Genomic DNA, 24,275 nt, shown 5'->3' with positions numbered 1-24,275 from the left:
CGGGCACACACCTCTAACTTTTCGAGCTATGTGTGTTTTATGCATAAACTAGCGACCCGCCCCGGCTTCGCATGGGTGGTAATGTAGATACTTATGTAGTGTCACTTCCATGCTAATATTATAAATGCGACCACCGCCGCTTCCATCTCGTTTTGTTGCGCGTAATATTTGTTAATTTTCGATGGAGGCTTGATTTCTTCCGACATTTTGTTCAAATATCGTCATATTTCAACAAATTAACACAAACCAATATTAAATTATACCTTTAAACCTTCCTGTTGAATCACTCTATCTATTGGTCAAAACCGCATTAAAATCCGTTGCGTAGTTTAAAAGATCTACGCGTTTATACATGCAGACAGCGGGAAGCGACTTTATTTTATACTATGTAAGAGATGTCACTTTCTTTAACGCTGAAGGAAAACATCGTGACACCCATATGCCTGAGAGTTCCCTTTAAAGCTCTCAAATGTGTATGAAGTCTGCCAATCCGCACTGGGCCAGCGTAGCAGACTATGGCCTAATTGGAAAAGCTTCTATTCTTATTCTGTTTAAAATCAAACATCATTAATTAAATTTTAAAGACATTCTTGTATACTTTTCTTTTATTGTATTTAGTTTGAATTCGTTTTGATAGTCGGCTTTACTTTACCACATTAACTGCTTATTTTTTGCAAACAGATTAACTTTTTTAATCCTGGGTGGGCGTTATAAGGTACTATAAAGGTCGCGACTGACCTGAGTTTATACAATACACTAGCGACCCACCCCGACTTCGCACGGGTAGATTTTTTTTCGTAGGGATCTCTTTAAAAAAAAATATATAGCCGTTGTCACTCAGGATTAATGTAGCTTTCTACTGGTGAACGAATTTTCAAAATCGGTTCACTAGTTCCAGAGATTACTTCCTACAAACAAACTTACATTTGATAATACAGCGGCCGGTGGTGAGTGCTATGCTTGGAGTTTCTCTATGTGATCAAATCATAAATAAGGAGATCCATAGGAGAACTAGAGTAACCGACATAGCTCAACGGGTTGTGAAGCTGAAGTGGCAATGGACAGGGCACATAGTTCGAAAAACCGATAGACCGAAGCAAGGTGGCTAGTGGCAAACGATTCGCAAAAAGCCGCTGGATTCAGGCGACGCTGCAAGATCGTGGTGCGTGGAAGTCCCTTCAAGAGATCCAACCACTTATAGCCAGCAGTAAATGTCTCATCATCATGATCAACCCATCGCCGGCTCACTACAGAGCACGGGTCTCATCTCAGAGTGAGAAGAGTTTTGGCCACCGTCTACCACGCCTAGCCTGGCCAAGTGCGGATTAGCAGACTTCAGACAGCTTTAAGAACATTATGGAGAACTCTCATGCAAGCAGGTTTCCTCACGCTGTTTTTCGTAACCGTTAAAGCAAGTGATATTTTAATTCTTTCTTAAGATGTGGTAAGAAGGGAGATGAGATGCTGGGTTTAATTAATTTTGCACGCCATGCTTGCAAGGATATGTGATTACCAAATTTTTAAGACCTTTAATTAATAAATGATTAAAAATTATTAAATGATTACGTAATAGTGGATGTTGGTTGCTATTGATGATGTTGATGATATTGACATGTAGCGCGCGGGTGGCGGATCTCGTAGCGAATGACTCAGTTCGCTATACGAACGAACGCGAACGATCACATTGTAACATGTTACATTACGAGTACGTATAATGGAGCATGTCAGTCGCCAGCTTTAAGTGCAATAATTAAATAACTCTGCTTAAATGGCCCTTCGGCAATTAACTTAGCATTCTTGGCACGGTTGTTTCGAATTATAATATTTTAAAAAGCAGCATATTATGCACATGTAATGTACGTCGGTAATCTATAGCCATTTGTTACGATATTTTAAAGATGTAGGTACATTTTTCTTGAATGTGTATATGAAAATGTATGGGTGTACAGTTTGTTCAGTTTTAGTGCATTGTTTTAAAAAACTAAATGCAATTCGTATGAGAAAATTCAATCAATAGCTTTGTATTACAATAAAACTTAAAGCTAGCCTTATCTAATTACTATATAAGTCATGACCGCGTGGGATGGTGCCAAGAATACTGGCTGCATTTCCGCGCTGGACAGCCAGGCTGATCCGTTGCGCAAAAAATGAGCCAGCCCTTCTGTCACCAGATGAGGCTATTAATCGCGGTGAAATGTCTCGTAAAATTTTTTTAGCACTAAGACTCCATGGCCCCAGGGTCTCAACGGCAAACGGCACAAAAATGTAACTCTCTATAAGAGAGGCATACTTGCGCCGCTTGCCGTTTTCAGCTGTTTCTGCTTTGTATTATGATTTTACTAGCTGATGCCCGCGACTTTGCATGTATGGATTTAGGTTTTTAAAATCCCATAGGACCTCTATGATTGTCCGGGATAAAAAGTAACCTTTTGTACTTGCAATCATCCTTGTTATATTTCTATTGTTTTGTTTTTGGTGTACAATAAAGAATATCTTACTTTTACTTTTACTTTATTATGTTACTCTCCGTCAAACAATATTTTCTGTTATCTTTAGCGGTCCCCCGACGTAACGAGCGCTTGAATAAAAACTTCACTATTTATATTAAACTTAAAGGACCAATATATTCCTATTATTTTTTCCATTTTGGAGGTTTTTGTATCGAGGATTTTTTAAATTTTTAATTTAATTTTTTATGATAGAAATTCTTGAAATTTCCGGGATAGCTATTATAGCCTATGCCACGCCTATTAAAGACGGGACTTTAACTAGGTCTATCCTATAAGTTGCAGCACCGTTGCAGCGTAATTGAAGCACAAACAAGCAAACTAAAAAGTAGACATAATAAATTTTGTAGAGATAAAAGAAGGACCAAAACCGCATAAAAGGCAAGTGCAGCATTAAAAAATCCCGCTCGGAGTAGTTTGTTGTATTAAAATGTCGTAAACTACCATTATCGCAGCCCGGGACGAATGAAACGGTAGCTCGCTCATAAATATGCAAATTACATGGAACCCAAAAATAAAGGAACAATTTTCGTTTTTCTTTTTTTTTTTGTTTGATACGGTGCTATGCAGTGGGGAGGACCGAGTGAACGCGAGGAGCCATATTATTCGACTTTTAATATCTACCTAGTAGCTGTTGCCCGCGTCTATGCTATGTAAAATTTATTATAGACTAGATGATGCCCGCGACTTCGTCCGCGTGGATTTAGATTTTTAAAAATCCCGGGGGAACTCTTTAATTTTCCGGGATAAAAAGTAGCCCTTGTCCTTCCCCGGGATGTAAGCTAACTCTGTATCAAATTTCATCAAAATTGGTTAAATTGTTGGGCCGTGAAAAGCTAGCAGACAGACAGATAGACAGACACACTTTCGCGTTTATAATATTTGTATGGATTGTCGCTTCGATTCGCTCCCACTCTGTGTCAGTGTGAATCGACATTTAATTTAATATTTCTGGTTTAATACCCTTGTACTTTATTCCTGCATATAAATTTAAATAATGACCAACACACGGAAGCTAGGACAAAGCAATTAGGGTTAATCCCGCTACCTTAAAACAGGAAAATTATAATAAACAGTGGAAAACGCATCTCCCGAGAAATAGGTATAATTTCCAGAATCCAGACTGGAATGTTTCTATTCAGTTCTCCTACTATTCTGTAACCCCGCAGCCTCGCTTTTAACGCTGCACGGATCTCCTCTCAGAATGAGAAGGATTTTTAGGCCCGAATTTAGGTAAATTATTTTGACGATTCAAAAGCAATTGTAAAAGTTTATTCGAATTAAAATAATTCTATTCTGTATAAACCACGTTGGCCAAATGTGGATTTCCAGACTTCATAAAAAACTTTCAATGCGTTTTTCTGACAATGTCTTTCTTCGCCGTTAAGACAAGTGATATTTTATTTGCTGAAACTCAGCCACATTTTGTACATAAGCGCAATCACAACCCATATTATTGTTACCTATTAATGCGAAAGTATGTGGGCTGGTCTGTTGGTGCGTTGATTTTTCCTTCAATCACGTCGCAACGGAGCATCGAATAGACGTGATTTTTTACATGGGTATAGTTAAAGACCTGGAAAGTGACAAAGGCTATTTTACTCCGGAAAATCAAAGAGTTCCCATGAGATTTTTAAAACTTAAATCCCCTCTAATGAAATCATCAGCTATAGTTTTGTGAATATATCTTTTCATTTGTAAATAAATAATTACATTTAATTTTATAAATAGCAACCACCTTTTAGCGACTGTGTTTGAATTGCATAATTACATACGACTTATGATTCAAAGGTGAACTCAACGACGAACACAGCCCGTTTACAGGATAAAACTGCGGAGTCCATAAAGAAACGCGTCGTTTCTGATCTTCGTGAGTTACATTGCTCGGAAAGTGCGCAAAGCGACTATAAGTCCGTCCCAATTGTCATATTAGGCCTGTTATGTAGACCATCTTGCTGATTTATTACTTTACTTATCTGTGGAGCAGGTTGTAAGCGTTAGCGATCATTCATCCATACATCGCCCTACTTGTGTCCATCATCATCATAGACGTCCACAGCTGGACATAGGTCTATTGTATGGACTTGCACACGTCACGGTCTAGCGCTGCCGACTATCCAGCGATCCCTCTCCGACTCGTTTGATGTCGTCTGTCCACCTTGGAGGTCTTTGGAGTTTGGACCCTGCGCTTTCCGACGTGAGGTTGTCACGATTCATAAAAAAATAGAAAAAAATATGTAGATAGATAAAACGAGGGGACACCCGGATTTGAACCAGGGACCTATCGATCTGCAGTCGATTGCTCTACCACTGAGCTATATCCCCTTTTGATCTTCTTATGAAAATATTTAAGTAGCTGAGTCAAGTTATCATTTTTGCAATTTAGTTATACCACAGAATTAATATCATACCTACACTCCATCTTGGGTTGCGTCATCATTATCATCATCAAGTGAAATCTTCAAATCATATACCTATATCGTATTTTACAAGACTCCCTGCTGTTGCTAATGTTTTCAGTGTCCATGTAGGTAGATATGTGAGTTTCTTCATTCCACCATAACTTCTAAAAATTTGCATAAATGCCTGAATAGATTAGGTGTGTGCACATAATGCCACCAATAGAAGTCGCTGGAGGGAGATCGCACGAGCAGCAGTGAAGAATTCATAGCCACGACCACTCTGTCAAGAGTGAACGATTGAGAAGAAGAAAGAAGATTAGGATGTATGATGTTATCGTTAGGATCCTTATATATATCATCCCGAAGGACAATGGTGGCAGGAGGACAATAAACTTTTTGAGAATAATTCAACATGGCGTGTTTTTAGGGTTCCGTACCTCAAAAGGAAAAACGGAACCCTTTATAGGATCACTTTGTTGTCTGTCTGTCTGTCTGGCTGTCAAGAAACCTACAGGGTACTTCCCGTTGACCTAGAATCATGAAATTTGGCAGGAAGGTAGATCTTATAGCTATCATTTGGGGAAAAATCTGAAAACCATGAATTTAGGGTTAGATCACACAAAAAAAATTAAATTGTGGTCATGAACTAATAATTAGTATTTTCAACTTTCGAAGTGAGTGACTATATCAAGGGGGGTATCATATGAAAGGTATCTAAAACAGATTTTTATTTATTTTTATGCATCATAGTTTTTGAATTATCGTGCAAAATGACGAAAAAATACGACTGTAGTACGGAACCCTCATTGCGCGAGCCTGACTCGCACTTGGCCGGTTTTTTAATTTTACAATCTTTTTTTCATTCTGATACAAGTTAACCCTTGACTGCGATATCACCTGATGGAGGCATTCTAAGATGGAAGCGGGCTAACTTGGAAGGGGTATGGCGGTTTTTTTAGATTCGTACCCCTTTTCACGGCATCGTACCGGAACGTCAAATCGCTTGGCAGCACGGCTTTGCCGGTAGGGTGGTAACTAGTTACTAGACCACTCCACTCACACCAGACCGAAATCACTTTTGTGTTTTCTCTTTAAGCAAACTGTTTCAGCAACTCATACCTTATTCCATTAATACTGTCCTGACTTCCTGAGGCATCACTCTCTCAACAGGTAATATCGCTTTACACTTAGCTCTCTGGTCCATACCTAGTGACATAATCTATATAAAGCGTTTTAAAGTTTCCACAGACACCGGGCAAACATTTGAGCATGTCTTAAACGAATGCGCGCGCTTTTGCGCACGTAAGTTGGAGCTCGAGTTCGAGGTTGACGCAGAAATCCCAACCGAACTGGAATTCCCTCCTATGTACGGAATGTTCAGGACCCGGGAACCCCAAGGTATATTAGTTTTTCGAACTATGTGTCCCGAACATTGCCGCTTCAGCTTCGCAACCCGCTGAGCTATTGGTTCCTGTGGTTACTCTAGTTCCCCTTCGGATCTCCTCATTTCTGCTTCGATCAGCAGCCTATACCTTGTACCATGTCCTGAGGTATCACTCTGTCAACAAAGTAATATCGCTTTAAATTTCGCTCACTGTTGAGATCCTAACGAGCCACCATTGCGTAAAGCTCGCAGGAATTTACATTCCTCTGGTCCATACCTAGTGACATAATCTTGGTTACGCTACTTACGCACTTCTGAATACAAATGTATCATATTATTAAAGCTGATACCCGCGATTTAAATTTTCAAAAATCCCGTGGGAACTCTTTGATTTTCCGTGCGAAAAAGTTGCGTATGTCACTCTCCAGGTCTAAAACTATACCGATACAAAAAATCACCTCGATCCGTTGCTCTGTTGCGACGTGATTGCAGGACAAACCAACAAACCGACAAACAAACACACTTTCGCATTTATAATAGGGGTAGTGATTTGATGTAAGTAATTACGTTCAGTAATTCAGAAGTTATAAGGCTTTGACAGACGGACAAGTGCAATGTCACTCAAGTATACTCACAGAGCTCGCTTCGCTCGGTCAATAACTACTTACGTGTTATTTAATAAAGTTTAAACCCCCATTAATGTATTCACGAGCAGTTTGCAGATTTAATGAGGCGTGTGATGAATCTTGCGTACACCCTGCAACCCAGCTGCTGCTATCCATCCATACTACCAAATTATAATACTCATGCTCGTGACTTCGTCCGCGTTGGTAACAAAAATTTCAAGCCCTTTTTTTACCCCTATACAGCGATCACGCACTCATCCGATCCGAATCCGTGAAAATGCGAATATAAAAAATATCTACGACATAATTATGTCATAAGCTCCCACACAAAACAAAAAGGAACGTATTTTCACGGAGTAAGATCGGATGAGTGCGTAACCGCCGTTAGGGGTTGAATTTTCAAAAATCATTTCTTAGCGGATGTCTACGTCATAATAGCTGTTTGTATGTATATCAAATTTCCGCCCGATCCATCCATTGCTATGAGCTGTGCCTTGTGATAGATCAGTCAGTCGATCAGTCAGTCAGTCAGTCAGTTTTTGTCTTTTATATATATAGATTACTAGCTGAAGCCCGCAACTTCATCCGCGTGGACAGATAGATAGATAGAAAACTTTGTTGCACACAAAACATGAAATAACCAAGATAAAAACAAAAAAAAACATAAAAATCAAAAACAATTGTATGGAAAATGCCTTATTACCCAGAGCAATCTCCACCAGGCAAACTTTGGTGAAAGGAGAAACTAGGTGTGTGGAATGAGGTTTTTTAAAATCCCATGGGAACTCTCTGATTTTCCGAGATAAAAAGGAGATTATCTTAGAGAGTCACTCTCCGTCTTTAACTATGCCTTCCCATGCAAAAAATTACGTCGATCCGATGCTTCGTTGCGAAGCAATTGAAGGGCAAACCAACACACTTTCACATTTAAGTATAATTTTTCTCACCCGGTAGGGTGGTGACTAGCCACAGCCGAAGCCTCCCACCAGACCAGAAATTGAGAAATTATAAAATTCCACACCCCAGCCAGGAATCTAACCCAGGAACTTCCATTAATAAGACCACAATGCTTATCAATGTGCTAAGGAGGTCGTCAAATACCTTATTACAATAGTCAATAGTAAAATATTGCAAAAGGACTGTGGTCGACTATACAAAACGCGAAACTATAAACTTTAATAATAATTAAGATAGGTAGTTAGTTTTATTCGCAAGCACCCGGAAGAGTAAAATATGCTGTTATATTATTATACCATTTATTATATTCTATTTATACATTACGGTAAGTAATTATTTGATCTTGGTATGACAAGAATACCAATTAGACATAAGTCCTAGTACCTACCTACTAATAATAATAATAATATAAGTATTTCATTATTTTTTCCATTCACATGACTGTTAAGACGTAAAGTATAATGCATACATTTTGAGATCTCATTCGCCATTTGAGCTCTGTGTCAACTGTCATGTCAAAAGTAGGATCTTAGTCCTTACTGTGCGGCCGATTAGTATACGTTTTGGCACTGTAAAAATCCACCAAACAAGAGAAGAAGAAGAAGAAGTATACGTTTTTGACATCTGTCAGTTAGATGTAAACAATAATGTGTGCGAGAGGGCAAACAATACTATTTCGTACTAGCTGATGTCCGTGACTTCGTACGCGTGGATTAAGGTTTTTAAAAATCCTGTGAGAACTCTTTGATTTTCCGGGATAAAAAGTAACCTAACCTCTCCAGGTCTTAAAAACCCATCCAAAAAATCACGTCAATCCGTTGCTACGTTGCGACGTGATTGAAAGACAAACCAATAAACCAACAAACCAACAAAAAACAAACAAACACACTTTCACATTTATAATAGTAATGTAACTGACAGACGTCAAAACCCATACTTAAAACGGCCACACAATAATTTAAAGTAAACCATACTCTTGACTTGACAGGAATTGACACATAGAGCTAAAATGGCGAGTGAGATTTCAAAGTGTGTGCATTATATTGCAACTTTAATCCGTAACTAAGTATACCTACGGAAATTGTGAATTAAACATACCTATAGTCCAAATCTAATTTAGAAAAGATTACTACTTACTTAATTAAATTCTTATTGGAATCATGTTTACCTATCTTAGCTGCAAATTTCCTCTTTCCTGTACGTAAAAGGTCTAATTAAGAAGAGCACTCTCGCCTATAATTATGTTTCAAGCTTTATATTTATCATAGTATCATAGTATCATAGTACTAGTTGATGCTGGAGATGCTTTTGCAATGTGACTCGCCATTCTACATTGACTGTAACTACCATATCAGAAAACTTTAAGTGTCAACAACCACTGTACAGAGTTTCAACTCAATCGGACGAGCGATACGAGTACGTATGGACGTAATAAACGAAAGGATGAACCTATAAACATTAATTTTTATTTTATGGATAAGTGTGTAAGTATAATATAATAAGTTTCAGATGCACTGGCCGTACAAAAATTAGATTTGTTATTGAACAACAAACTATCATTACCGAAAGCAATCGAAAAACTTGAAAATGAAGTTTTACTCTTAACATCCTCTGATATGAAATCTATTAATGATAAAAAATCCAATAAAATCATAGCATTGACTGATAAACATATTCGAGCAATGAAAAATGGAATTAAAAAAGAAGTTAAAACTTATGTAAATCACTTAATTTCTAAAGCGTTTACAAAACTCGTTGCCCAAGCTAAATATTTTAAATCTGAGTTACATTATGATAAAGATATTTCCAGAATAATATACAGCACACAAAGGAATTACTCTACAAAATTTCAAAAGTATAGTGAAGACTTAATTAATCATGTAAATCCAATTTATGATATAGATAAGCATTTTGTAATATTAGATTTAATTGAGAACTCAAATCACATTCTTCTCAATGAATGTAGAGAAATTTTTATCGTAATGCATAACCAGTCTCTAAATAAGAAGTATGAAGCGTATAAATATAAAGTGTTTTCTATGTTAGAAGCACTTCTAAAATTCGTAGTTGAAGTCAAGAAAGAAGAATTGGAATATGCTTGTGAAAATTACGAAGTATGCAGAAAATGTCCCGCGTATTCCGACTACATTTCAGATACAATTAAAGAGCTATTGAAATTACCAGATGTTAAATTAAGCTTTTTTATCATGCATCTAAAAGTTCTATTTAACGAGCAGGCCAATTTAGTTAAAGCTATTTTAACTGATGAGCTAGCTTTCAAACTCAGTAATAAATTGAGAGTAATATTTAATGAAGATACGGTTAAAGTAAGAAATGCTCTCGTTGAATTGCGAGAAATTTTAACTAACAAACATAGATTAACAAGAAGTAAAGATGAAAAAGTTATTAAAAAATCAAGATCTATAACCATGATTATCGATATGATCGATAAAGCGTTTGATCAGAGCGACGCTGAAATTTTATCAATCTCCTTTGACAATACATTGCAAAAGTTAAGAAGATGGGGAGAAAATGAAAATCAGGACATAACCACTGTTATAGGAAATTTCGTTCGCTATTTCGCCGACAGTATAAAATACAATTGGAAGCCCGAAACACATGAAGAAGTAAAAGTATTAGTCGAGGTTATTATGACGGGAAACGCAACAAATGAAAATGTCAATGACTATATGTTTACTAAAGGCTCTAAATATTTGAAGTCCAAGCCCGAATCAGATTTTGACTTATCTTTTTAAATACCATTAGTATCTCGTTGAGTAATGGTGATTTGTTTGTTTTAAATTAGAAATAATTTTTAAGTCAATATTTAGTTATTATTTTTTGACTCTTCAATACGTTTTAAGTCATCAGTAATTTATTTTTATAGACTCCTCTTTCCTTACTTGCCTCATTTATACAAGTAGGAAGGTTAAGTAGGTGAAGAAGAATGAAAGGAGCAACGAAGTGAGTCCAATTAAGTTTTAAGCTGTCCTTGTGCAGGGTATGAGTTACGACAGATAAGACTGCGTGTGAGTTCAGATTTAAAACCATTTATAGTAATCAACTTTTCAAGTCTAAAACACTATTAACCAATTTTAGGGTTCCGTACCTCAAAAGGAAAAACGGAACCCTTATAGGATCACTTTGTTGTCTGTCTGTCTGTCGGTCTGTCAAGAAACCTACAGGGTACTTCCCTTTGACCTATAATCATAAAATTTGGCAAGTAGATAGGTCTTATAGCATACATTCGGGGAAAAATCTGAAAACCGTGAATTTGTGGTTACATCATACAAAAAAATTTAAATTGTGGTCATGAACTAAAAATTAGTATTTTCAATTTTCGAAGTAAGATAACTATATCAAATGGGGTATCATATGAAAGGGCTTCATCTGTGCATTCTAAAACAGATTTTTATTAATTTTTATACATCACAGTTTTTGAATTATCGTGCAAAATATCGTAAAAATACGATTGTAATACGGAACCCTCGTTGCGCGAGCCATGACTCGCACTTGGCCGGTTTTTTTATTACAATTATTAGTTAAAACCACTTTTAACAATTTTTTTCAGTCTTTTGCAGTTAAAGTAGTTTTGTTCGGATAAGAGTTATGTACCTAACGTACCTTCCTAACATATCATTACTTAACGTATACCTATTATATAAAGTAGGAGATCTGGCGAAGCCTGAAGTGTACCTTGTGTTACACCATATCGATTACCGTTTCTTACGGATTATAGCAACGTAAGCTCACTAGTCACTGTTCGTTGCATTAAGGCTTCACAATTAAGGAAATACATTTACATAGTCAAGTAAATAAAATATACCGATACAGCGGCACGTGCCCCCAACAATAGCAGTTTATGGCGATTTATTCGCCACTGCTTTAATTAAAGGCGCGGCCACGTTAGTCGTGTTTCCATTTTTATTTTTAACCTTTGACTTTAAAGGTAGGGCTTTTGGTAGCTCTTTTGTGCTTTTGTCTTTGAGTTCAAATTAATTTATTACTATAACGGTTCCAAATAATAATAAACAATGCCGTAATATTGCATCCTTTAAATTAGTGTCAAACCAGACCATTACATTCGATAGTGTAATGACTTAGGTACCTACTTTTATATTCCGAACCCGCTTGTCATGGCACGCAAGGCCATGTCCGCTGCAGAGCCGATGGCCGCTGGGGCAGACGTGTTCTGGATTGGAGGCCAAGCAAGCGCAGTGTGGGACGACTCGCTGGACTGACGACTGGACTAAAGGTAGCAGGAAGTGGTTGGATGAGGAAGGCGGAGGACCGTGTGTGGTGGCGCGCTCCTCCGTCCAGCATTGGACGCAAACAGACTGATTAATTGATAATTATTGTAAGACGCGAGACGGTCATAATCCATACTAATTATAAATGCGAAAGTGTGTCTGTCTGTCTGTTTGTCTGTCTGTCTGTTTGTCTGCTAGCTTTTCACGGCCCATCCGTTCAAACGATTTTGATAAATTTGGTACATTAATAGCATCCCGGGGATGGACATAGGCTACTTTTTATCCCGGAAAATTGAAGAGTTCCCACAGGATTTTTAAAAACCTAAATCCACGCGGACGAAGTCGCGGGCATCATCTAGTGATCAATACATCGTCGGCTCACTACACTACATAGCACGGGTCTCCTCTCAGTATGAGAAGGGTTTGGGCATAGTCCACTACGCTGGCCAATTGTGGATTGGCAGGCTTCACATACCTTTGAGAACATTATGGAGGACTCTCAGGCATGCAGGTTTCCTCACGATGTTTTCCTTCACCGTTAAAGATATTTAATTACTAAGAACGCACATAACTCCGAAAGAAAAAAAAGTGCCCGGACTTGAACCTTAAACTCCCAAATAGGAGGCGGATGTCCTGACTACTAGGCTATCACGGCTGACGCTTAAGACGGTCATGATGTAGCAATACCTTAATGCAAGCGTTAAATTTTATAACCGTAGAGCCACGTCGGAATGTTAGGTCCTGATTGGAAACCGATTTACAACCGATTGTTCCTTTTTTCGCTTAATATGGTTTTAAAAACAACACGAGAGGCTTTATGGCTTTTATTTCTATATGTGCTTTGTTGGAACGTGTTTTATTTTTGCAAGAAAAGAGCCGTGTCATTTACCTATTGATTGTGGAAGAAAGTCCATTCGTTAAATATAGCTGAGAAATTTTACAAAATGTAGGATTTTTTTCGATCCAGATTTAAGTGTCTGAATAATTTTTTGTAAACTTACGAGAGCCACATAGTCACATTAGTGACTCAGCTCTTTAAAAGAGAATTTATAAAAAAAAAAAAAGTTTTTTTTCGCGTTTTTTTGTGGTATCATATCACTAATCATCAGTACTATCACCTGTCTTCGTTTTCGCCAGCGTTCTCGACTGACTGACTGACTTTTCTATCAACGCACAGCTCAAACTACTGGACTCCAAGCTTTCTCCTAAGATCATACCGATCTGTCAATTAAAATTTAAACAGTATCTTCCTAAGATGGTGACGCATTTGACCTGAAAGTTAACTAGCAATATTAGTACATTGTGCTGCCTGAGTTCTTACACCGCTATCACTATTCTAATTGCTACCAATGCTAAGTGACGAAGTGGCACTTTACAGCCTGATATTGGCACTTTCATTCACGACTCGTTAACAATTTAAAGTGGATTATTGCAAAATGTAGATTTGACTTCCGTATTAGGACTAGGCTAGGACATTCGCCTTATAATCGGAGGTCGGGACTCGGGAGCAGCGCACCACACTGCGGCGCACCGCACCGCAGCGCACCGGACCGCACCGCAGCGCACCGCACCTCACCTCACCGCAGCGCATCACACCGCAACGCAGCACACCACACCGCAGCCCATTGCAGCGCACCGCACCGCACGGCACCGCACCACATTGCACCGCACCGCAGCACAGCGCAGGCTTAGACTGCATTATCATCTACCACCAAGTGAGATTGCAATGAGGGTCTAACTTGTATTTGAATAAAAAATATAAAAGTAAAATTAGTCGAATTCAATAATACAGAACCCTACCAACCACTGTATTCAGACCTCTAGACTTCACGTGACCACAGACTTAAGTAAAATGAAGTCTGTCAAGTGTTCATTAACTAATTAACAATGTTGATGATCCAATCAGGGTCACGTCTGTATCTTCGTGTTTCATCTCAATAACAGATCTGCGATTGCAGGAGGCTGTTCATCATTTAGCGATTAATGTTTATTAATTAGGTGGTTCTAACGAAGTACGTAATGTTATATTATTACTAGCAGATGCCCGCGACCTCGACCAGGCGTATTAACTATTAAGGCTTAATGAAAATTCTGTGAGGACTCTGATTTTCCGAGTTAAAGAGTAAGTAGGTATAATTTTTGCTTGAGATGATTTAGCAAACACAAATATTAAAATCTAAGCTATTTAATACATGAGTGACAGAGACAACGTTCTACAAAGCCGAAACCTCTTTCTAAAGGTTGATGTACAATTATATTTCCTGCTGGGTACTGTGATATCCTTACTTTGTGCTATGACTATACAGTATACACTATACAGCCGTCAGTTATAGCCGTTCTTATGCCTTAGCAAACGTTTCTGTATTCGGCCGTTTAGACCCTTATTAATAGTCCCTTATTTAAATAAGAGCCTAACAAGTTACGCAGCATCTTACATCCGACGTGTTTAAGATAAATAGCCTCTAAGTGATGACCCATTCGTCATTGGACAGGACGTTTATATCTCGTAATTCCTATCATTTCCTCCACACTCCACTTACTGGGAAGTGTAATATTAATTAATGTATTCAATCGTGACCTATAAATACTGTTTCCTTTCAATCTATCTACGGAATATACTAGATTGGTTTGTCTAGATACCTGTAACGAGGCGTCATGTTACTGGAGCGATCTATTTATTAATGAGATTAAACTATAAATTAAAGAAGTGAATTAACTATTCTAGCCATTTTACTCTAGCCCAAAGTCACTACTTTGCTTGCGTAGAGTTCTTGCATTACCTATTTCCTGAGTCAAATCCTTCATTGATTAGATTAGGTCTCTATCATACTACCTGAGTGTTAGTAGCCTAGTGATTAAGGGACGATATTGTATGAGGAAACGTAGCACGGACGAGGCTCGGATGATCGGACACATGACGGTCTGATGTGACCACATATAATTTCCCAATCTGATGCCTTGGACGCGGCACGGTTCGGGCCCCGCACGGTCTAGCATGAATCATCCCTAAGACCGGCCTCCTTTTCAGGGAATAGGAATCTAAAGCTAGGCTACTTTTCAACCGACTTCAAAAAAGGTGGAGGTTCTCAACTCGTCGGAATCTTTGTTGTTTTTATCTTAAATATATTATAAAAGGAAAAGCTGACTGCGACTGGCTGATCTGTCAAAACACAGCTCAAATTATTGGACGAAATGCCCTTTTTTGGCACGTTGATAGTTATATATTATTATGAATTAGATATCCGCTAAGAAAGTATTCGTCAAAATTTACCTTCTAGGGGGTAAAATATGGGTTGAAATTTGTGTAGTCCACGCGGACGAGGTCGCGGACATAAGCTAGTGCTATAATATAAATTGAAACGAAAATTTTAAGTGGTTCTTTAAAAACTGTGAAATTTTGTAAATCGTAACTTTTGGCTCTACCGTCTCAAAAGGTTGCCGACCTCTGCTCTAGGCTATCACCTATCACCGCCTATACCGCCATAATTATTATCTTCTCTACATACAGGGTTACAGGAAAATAGGACATGATCCCGTACAGGACATTAGCTATCAACAACCCCTAAAGTGCTTATGCAAAAGTGTTACATCGTTTTCGAGTTATTCATTTTTTTTTTTCTTGGTAAAATTAAAAAGTGTTATTTCTTGTACGATGGTACGGAATTTAAAAAATTGCGTGAAAAAGAATCGACTGTTAGGCGGTACGAAGTTCGCCGGGGCAGCTAGTTATTCATAAAACAAGATAAATTATGATTTATATCAATCAGAATTCTAAATAACACAAACATTCATAAGACAGCTGAATACCGAGAAACTCTAAACTCCGAACATCAAACGATGTCGTATCTTAATAGCTGTTTTACACCCGACCTTGCACCCTTTTGTTTATAAGCATTTTGCATGTCTGCCCTTTGTCAGAATGAACTTTATTTGGTGTCTGGAAGATAACTTCCGAAGACAGATTTTTATACAAACAATTTAAAATTCTTTGCATCGTACGTACCTACAGAATGCGGCAGAAAATAATGAACATCGGCCTTTAGAATGACATTTCGGCTTTATAGAGCGTTGTCTCCGTCACTGATACCATACCTGTGTGACGTCTTGTCGGTCTTTGTTTATTTCTTAAACTGGACACTTTCAAGTAAAGATTTTTATATAAGCCTGTGAAGATGATGCCGCTAGGGGCTCAATTTGAATGCCATAAGCCTACTTTGTCGTATTAGTTTACAAATTGCGAAAAATCAAATTAAATTTGAATTTCGCGGGCAGACTGTGCCTTCCACCTTAAAGAAAAACAACAGAATCGACACCAGTACCTAATGAAGCAGGTTAATTACGCAAGTAATGTCTGCAGTATAACTCCTCGCCTCGTTTTCCGCCACATTGCAGAAGCTAAGTGTATCGTTTGATGCTGCAGCCTCTGATCTGGCAGTGCACCAACTGTTTTATTTGTTAATTAATGTTCATCTCGCTTTATGGAAAGTTAAAGTCATTACATCATACGACACGATCAACGATACGATATTCGAACAATAAACTTTTCATAATTTTTTCGAAGCTGATAAGTCGGATCTACAAAAATGCAATTTAACAGCAGGCCAGGATTAAAGAATAAGAATTGTTACCCATATTATAAATGCGAAAATGTGTTTATTATGTTGGTTTGTCCTTCAGTCACGTGGCAACGAAGCAATGGATCGACGTGATTTTTTGCATAGGTATAGTTAAAGACCTGGAAAATGGCATAGTTTATATTTTTATTTATGCGACGAAAGCTACGTACGTACTACGTATATTAATTGAATGGCCGGGGCCCTCTCTCTGATCTCTGGTAACTTCAATCTTGTTATCATAGTATGAAATAAAGTACAGGTAATGTAAGTATGTATCTTTAAGATACATTTGAATTCTGTTGGATTATTCTTTGCACTTATTCAGTTTCTAGCTGATGTCGGCGATTTCATCATCGTGGATAAAAAGTATCTCATTTCCGTGTCCAAGGTGCAAGCTAGATCTCTGTGCCAAATTTTTGCAGATTGGCTAAGCAACTGTGCCATGAGAAAAGTACTTAGAAAAGTAGTAAGAGTTGTGTAGTTATAATATTAGTATGTATAAAATTTTAACTTTTAATAAATGTCGTATAGTATAAATGTCTCGTTAACTAGTCTGGCGGCCATTGGTGCGTAATATCGAGTACATTAATGAGCTGCAATAATATAATGATGATAATCACGATTGCCAAGTGAAAACATATGACTTTCGCGCCGTTTCATTCAATTCTGCAGTGGTCGGTACATGGTCTTATAATATTACATCAAAAAGTAAAAGGACACTTTCCATTTCGTGGCCCGATAGCTCAACGGTTGAAAGGTCGTATAACGCGTACATTTTGAGAAAAGATTCGCCATATTTGCTTTGTGTCAACTGTCATGTCAAAACTTCAAACCCGTTTTAACTCCTCACGCGCCATTTAAACTTTTTGTGTCCAATTTCATGAAAAAAGTACGATTTTAGTTTGACATGACAGTTGACCCATAGAATTAAAATGGCGCGTGAGGGGTCATAAAAGTACATAATCTTGTACGATGGTACGGAACCCTTGGTATGCGAGTCCAACTCGCACTTGACCAGTTCTTTTCACTTCAAGCGTGCTTCAGGTAGCTTCGGGGGTCAAAATCCTGACCAGCAGCTGTCATGTCAGACGTGACAAACCAAACAAGACGACAACAATACAAAGCGCGCAAATATTTGCGAGTCTATCTCGCATGTGGGTTGACGTACCGGCAATGTTGTATGTGGAGCTTCACACAGTCGTCGTTTCTGTGTGAAGTCGCGGCTGATTGCAACTAAATTTCATGGTGTTCGCATCTTTTTCTTATCAATGTAATAAGAAAAGGACAGACAAACCCATAGTATTAAATCAAAATATATACCTAAAAGGAAAAGGTGACTAACTGACTGGTCTATCAACGCACAGCTCAAACTACTGGACGGATCGGGCTGAAATTTGCCATGCAGATAGAGCTATTATGACGTGCGCAAGAAAGGATTTTTGAAAATTCAACCCCTAAGGGGGAGAAATAGGGGTTTGGAATTTGTGTAGTCCACGCGAACGTAGTCGCGAGCATAAGCTAGTTAAGGACATGTCAACCTCGTGAGTTTAAGTGCTAGTCTTTAATTTAAAATTTCTTTTCCGTCCATATTAAAAAGAAAAAGAGGCAGGTATTCTACACAGGAAAACCATTAGAATCAATAATTTCACAACATTTCCGCTTGGAGCGCTGGCTGTACGTAGAAGGACGAACTGGAGCTTTAAAACAAGGCAACTCATACGTCTACGTACCTACTCTGTGACTCTACTTCTGGTTGGAAAAGTATAAGAAACTAGCTGATGTCTGCGTTTTCGTCCACGTGGACTATACAAATTTCGAACCCCTATTTTACCCCCTTAGGGGTTAATTTTCAAAAATCCTTTCTTAACGGATGTTAACGTCATAATAGCTATCTGCATGCCAAATTTCAGCGCGATCCGTCCAGTAGTTTGAGCGTGCGTTGATAAATCAGTCAGCCAGTCAGTTTTCGTTTTATATATTTAGATTAAGAAGAACCGGCAAGCAAGTCAGCGGTTGCTCTTTCAAATCATAAGAAGTTACAGTATTATCAATGTTACAATTTAATATTAATTTTAATATCAATTTACTGAGTATACCACCTTGCGGACAGCTGTGAGCTCAAACGGCTGCATTCACACAACTTTATCATTAAGGAATTCATTAATTTGTATAACTGTGTTTTTATAGAAAATCTAAAAATTCATTGATTTCTTTTAAAATTGTTAAATTTTCAGGTTTTGTTACAAAAAAACATGCTCTGCGTGTACTTTATCAATGTGTTAATACCTTTATTTTCATAGACTGTACAATCTACATTCTACTTGTAGTATGTGTAGGTATAAGTTTAATAGTAAACTGGCGTTTCTTCTAGAAGGCTAGAGGTTGTTTATTTGTAAGTACTATTTATAGACATTATTAATTTATTGATAACAAAAGACTTCTGTATACTGTTGCAAATTGCAATCGGTGTAAATATGAACAATAAACAAATTACAAGTAATATGCCCATTGACTTATATATTACTTCGTATGGACAGGGCCATCGAACAAACAAAATGGCACCGACTCAGTGGTGCTTTAGCACCAATGCAACCTCAGTGACGTCTGGATTTCAAACGGGTCGTTCATTCAAAAATTTCAAAATTCAATTCGTCGGTTCCAAAACCGTGAAAAATTTTGTTCGCTTGGGTATATCTTGTCATTTATATTGATGAATATGCCAGTATTTTTCAATAAGTAGTAGTTTATACTGGTTATAATAACGTAGTAATTATATTATGAAATTGGTAGCCCAATGTGAAGATTCATCATGGCAATATGCACAGGTATAAAGCGTAAAAGGAGGTTGGCGAAGTTGGAACAACGCTCTACAAAGCCGAAATCTCGTTCTAAACGTCGATGTACAATATTTGTTGCCAGCTACTATACCAACTTGCAATCACTGTCACTATTGAATATTGCATCTTTGTTCGCATGCTCACCATCAAGTGTGATCGTGATCAAGTGAAAGTATGTTATCAATAAAACGTGATAATTATCAATTCTTAATAACTTATCAACATTAGCTTCTTCGAAGGTATTTGCTCTATAAACATTTTTTAACCACGACGCTGATAAAAAGACGCTGCAAGCTTAACACTTAGCAAACACAACTTATCAGTTTATAAGATTTTTCTAAAAAACCTACTACATTTACCTCTACGAACAAAGAAATAAACTAAATGTATGTTTAACGCAGTTGAAATAAAGATATTGGAAAGGTACAAAATAACACATTAGAATTTGTAGGCTGAGTTACTTGTTTCATTATCATCAAAATTATATTTCACTAATTACGCACAGTAAAAATAGCGTAATAAATCACAAAGTCAAACAAGATCTCGCTTGTCAACCGAGATAAGATAAAATGGTCCCGCAGTCAGTCGTAGTCCGACTATGGACAACTTTGGTTACCGCGAGATGGGGTGGCCTGCACCTCTTAAAACACCGACCCCTACTTCGAGTAGATCGCGCATATCCCGAACCATCAGTTCGCGGTCAAGAGACCCAGAAGAATACCCCTTGAAAGGAATTCCTCCCTTCAAACATGTACGAAGCATCGACTTACTCGAATCTGCGCCAGAGCCCGGGAATGCTAAGGAATATTTGTTTGTCGGACCTTCTCCTCCAGCTGAAAATGCCCCGAACATGTACCAAAGCTTCGACATTCTCGCTCCCGATCCTGACGCAAGACTAACGGATGATATAATAAGAAGATCTCTGTGCGAACGAGCTTTAACATTGGGAGCCGGTAGATTTTTTGATGACGTTGAATGCGGCTTGATCACTGCCGATAACATCGAAGAACACATTTCTTCAGCACCAGAAGTTGTTGTTAACTTAACATTGCTATGGGCGGCGTTTCTTACGAGGGAAGAATTGTTACCGCCAATAGTGGAAGCCGGAGCAGACATACATTATTCAGAACCCGCTGGATTGACAGTGCTACATATAGCAGCTTTTAGTAATGCGAGCAGATCTGTGGGTTATTTATTATCCATAGGAGCTGATGTTGATTACGCTCCTAAATATTTTGCTCCGTTACATTGTGCTGCTTTTGGAAACTCTTTAGAAGTGGCGGAATTGCTGATCGCAAATGGTGCATCGTTGCATTCGGTAGTACAGAGAGCGGGTTGCGAAGACAATCTCGTCCACTGTGCTGTAAGAAATGATGCACTAGAATGTATGGAGTTGTTCATCGAAAAAGGTGTGGACCCGGCATATATTACATCTGGGGGCCTCAACGCATTACATCTAGCAGCCGAGATAGGAGCTCAAAGATGTCTCGCATTTTTATTAAAAGAAACGAAGCTAAGTGTAAACGGTGGAACAAAACAAAGAGATAAGGAGTGCACAGCGTTACATCTAGCTGCTTCTAGAGGTTACACAGAATGTGTTGAGCTTCTGTTAGCAGACGGTGCAAAAGCGAATACTAAAAACTACCGAGGATTTACTGCCCTACATTTAGCAGCAAGACGTTCAAATTTAGAATGTGTTGAGGTCTTGTTACGAGATGGTAATGCAGATCCTAATGCCGAAGATCATGATAAGAGGACACCTCTACATGCTGCTATATGCAATTCTGATCGTGCTTGTGATATCATTGACATGCTCGTAAGTTGGGGAGGACTAGTAAATAAAAAGGACGAATACGGATATTCAGCGTTGCATCTGGCAGCTATGGACGGGCTTACACAATGTGTGGAAACTTTGATATTCTTAGGAGCAGATGTAACTTCAAAATCTAAAAAAGGTCATACAGCGCTGAGTGTAATTGTTCGTAAAACACCAAAATCACTTGCTATTTTGAGACATAATTTAGATAACGGAATCTCAATTAGCAGATCGACGGAAGCCAATGAGGAGGTTCAAATTGAATTTGATTTCGGAAAACTAGTAAAATATTCTTATCCCCGAGAAATTACATATTTGAACAGTTTGATTGATGAAGGCCAAAAAGATATTTTGCAGCATCCATTGTGCTCGGCGTTTCTATTTATGAAGTGGCGTAAGATAAGAAAATTTTACTTAGCAAGACTAATATTCTGTTTCCTATTTGTTTCATTCCTTTCAATATATGTGCTAACAGCTGTGGTGAAAACGTGCAAAGGAAAGAATTCCAAAAAATATGGAGTTTTGAATGAACTCTGCCAAAAACAATCGATACTTGGTGACATATTAGAGGAAAATCCTATAGAATTTGAGAGATGGGTGCTAATCGCTATTACAGCATTTGAAATAGTGAGAAAACTTACAGGTATTACTGGATATTCGAGTATGTATCAATATTTTACGACTTTTGAAAACTTAATGGAGTGGTTCGTTCTTCTGTCGGTATTTTCTTTGTATAATATACAGAAGGAATACGGTTGGCAGAACCATGTTGGTGGATATGCAGTTTTGGGAGCATGGACCAATTTGATGTTGATGATGGGTCAACTCCCTATGTTCGGTGATTATGTTGCTATGTACCAGAAAGTGTTAAGTGAGTTTCTAAAGCTATTGCTAGCGTACATATGTCTTCTATTAGGTTTTGCTATATGTTTCTGTGTGTTATTTCCGAATGAAGAGATGTTTTCTAATCCATTAATGGGGTTCATCAGCACGTTGGCAATGATGGTTGGAGAATTGAATCTAAATATCTTAATCAATGATCCTATGCTGGATGATCCACCACTAATTTGGGAATTATCGTCTCAAACAATATTCATCTTCTTTGTTATGTTTGTCACTATAATATTGATGAATTTACTAGTTGGCATAGCGGTTCATGATATTCAGGGTTTGCGCAAAACTGCTGGTCTATCAAAGCTCGTTCGTCAAACGAAACTAATTCTTTTTGTAGAAATGGGTATGTTTAGTGCTCTCCTTCCAAAGTGCCTCCATAAATACGTATACAGAACCGCTTTAGTATCACCCGATGTTGGTAAAGTTATATTAAGTGTAAAACCATTGAATCCACATGAGAAAAGACTGCCGACGAATATAATGATAGCGGCATATGAATTGGCGCAGATAAACAAATTGAAATCAGGAAAATCGATGAAGGAAATGCTACACAAAAATCGATACTCATCAAAGTTTAAAAACGGCGAATCGAATGAACAGAACATTAATATAGAAATACGAGGAATGCAGGAGAAGATAGATCAAACGACGTTTAATTTGAAGAAAATAGACCAAGAGATGAGGCACTTGAATACGTTGTTGATGGAACAGAGTAGCATGTTGCAGACCCTGGTGAAGACTATTGACAGATCGTATCCACAGAACCAGTATAACAATATGGCGCAGTTTTACCCTGAATCTCCCATTTTCTTTTCTAGCAATGTCTCTGATGTTACTTCTGTAGCAAGATAAATTCAACACGCCTTTTCAAATTTTATCAATAGTTTTAGTATGTTTACAATCATTTACAGTTTTCAAAAATGATCAAATTCAAATTTAAATTAAATCTATTCTTGTAATATTTTCTTTAATTATGAAGATCATATCATGAAGTTATATTTTATTACTAAATATATTTTTTATAGAAAATTTGTTTTGATCAGGGTACTTATTTTTTATTACAGACTTAAAATATGTATGATGTCAGTTTTATTTTCAACCTTTTATATTATAGGCTTAACACTGTGAAATTGATAAAGACCTCGTGAAAAATTCCATTAAAGAAATGACTTTGAATTTTTTACTCCATAGTCGTTTACACTTATCTTATTTGCATGTTTGCAACTAGCTTTTCTCTGTGACTTTCTCCGCGTGAATTTAATGAAAAACTCCGTAACAACCCTTTATTTTCCTATATTTTTTAATAAAAGTTGGCTTGAATTTGTCTACCTGCCTGCAAAAGTTTTGTGATTGATGACATTTATACCATGAAATGAAAAAGATGGTTTGACTGATACAAGGACTGATAAATATTTTAAAATTTATATAGTTTTGGCATAGTTTTGGATATATACGTATGCATGGATGATATGGACGGATGTTATTGATAAATAGGCACAAATGATTTCAAAGATTATTATACAACTCCAGAAAGGTTAAAGCTCATTTAATTGTTTATACTAAAATCACATAAAATAATTCTACACTCTAATATTTAATTTGTATAATATACCTACTTAATATTGCATGCTTTACTATATAAGGTATTTGGCTGAACTATCACAATATAACTAAGAACGACCTGAAAACTCAAATAAGCAATAAATATTTGATGATTGATTGATAGATTTTTGAAAAGTGAAAACAATTTGTGTGCGGTGCGTCGTTTACGCACTTTTTGACACCTTTGAGCGTGCAGGTTTGTATGAAGCTAATAAAGGGCAGTTATTTCTAATTCACAGACAGAGATCTTAATTTTATTTATATGCAGGTTAGATACAGTATCATGAGGTATATTATGTCGTATGTTGGTTGTATGATATCTTTGTTTGCGTGTGACGCAGATTGACGATCAAGGTTTCGGGGAACTGATGTTTTGTGTTTGTT

General features: G+C 37.5%; 1 protein-coding gene and 1 non-coding gene across 2 annotated transcripts; one reads left to right on the top strand and one right to left on the bottom strand.

Annotated features, from left to right (window-relative positions):
* Positions 1-4,760: 4,760 nt before the first annotated feature.
* On the bottom strand, positions 4,761-4,832 carry TRNAC-GCA (transfer RNA cysteine (anticodon GCA)). Its single transcript has one exon. It is a non-coding gene; the product is annotated as a tRNA-Cys (tRNA).
* Positions 4,833-20,177: 15,345 nt separating this feature from the next.
* On the top strand, positions 20,178-23,342 carry LOC117992233 (transient receptor potential channel pyrexia-like). The gene has a single exon (XM_034979893.2). It carries the CDS (start codon positions 20,178-20,180, stop codon positions 23,139-23,141), a length of 2,964 nt encoding a protein of 987 aa, XP_034835784.1. The 3' UTR covers positions 23,142-23,342.
* Positions 23,343-24,275: the final 933 nt, after the last annotated feature.

This window comes from Maniola hyperantus, chromosome 21, assembly GCF_902806685.2.
Source record: "Maniola hyperantus chromosome 21, iAphHyp1.2, whole genome shotgun sequence".
NCBI lineage: Eukaryota > Metazoa > Arthropoda > Insecta > Lepidoptera > Nymphalidae > Maniola > Maniola hyperantus.
This window is presented reverse-complemented; position numbering and strand designations above follow the sequence as displayed.

Bases quoted from the DNA above. Each gene is read 5' to 3' on its own strand.
- LOC117992233 (XM_034979893.2), top strand. From the start codon at position 20,178: ATGGACAACTTTGGTTACCGCGAGATGGGGTGGCCTGCACCTCTTAAA.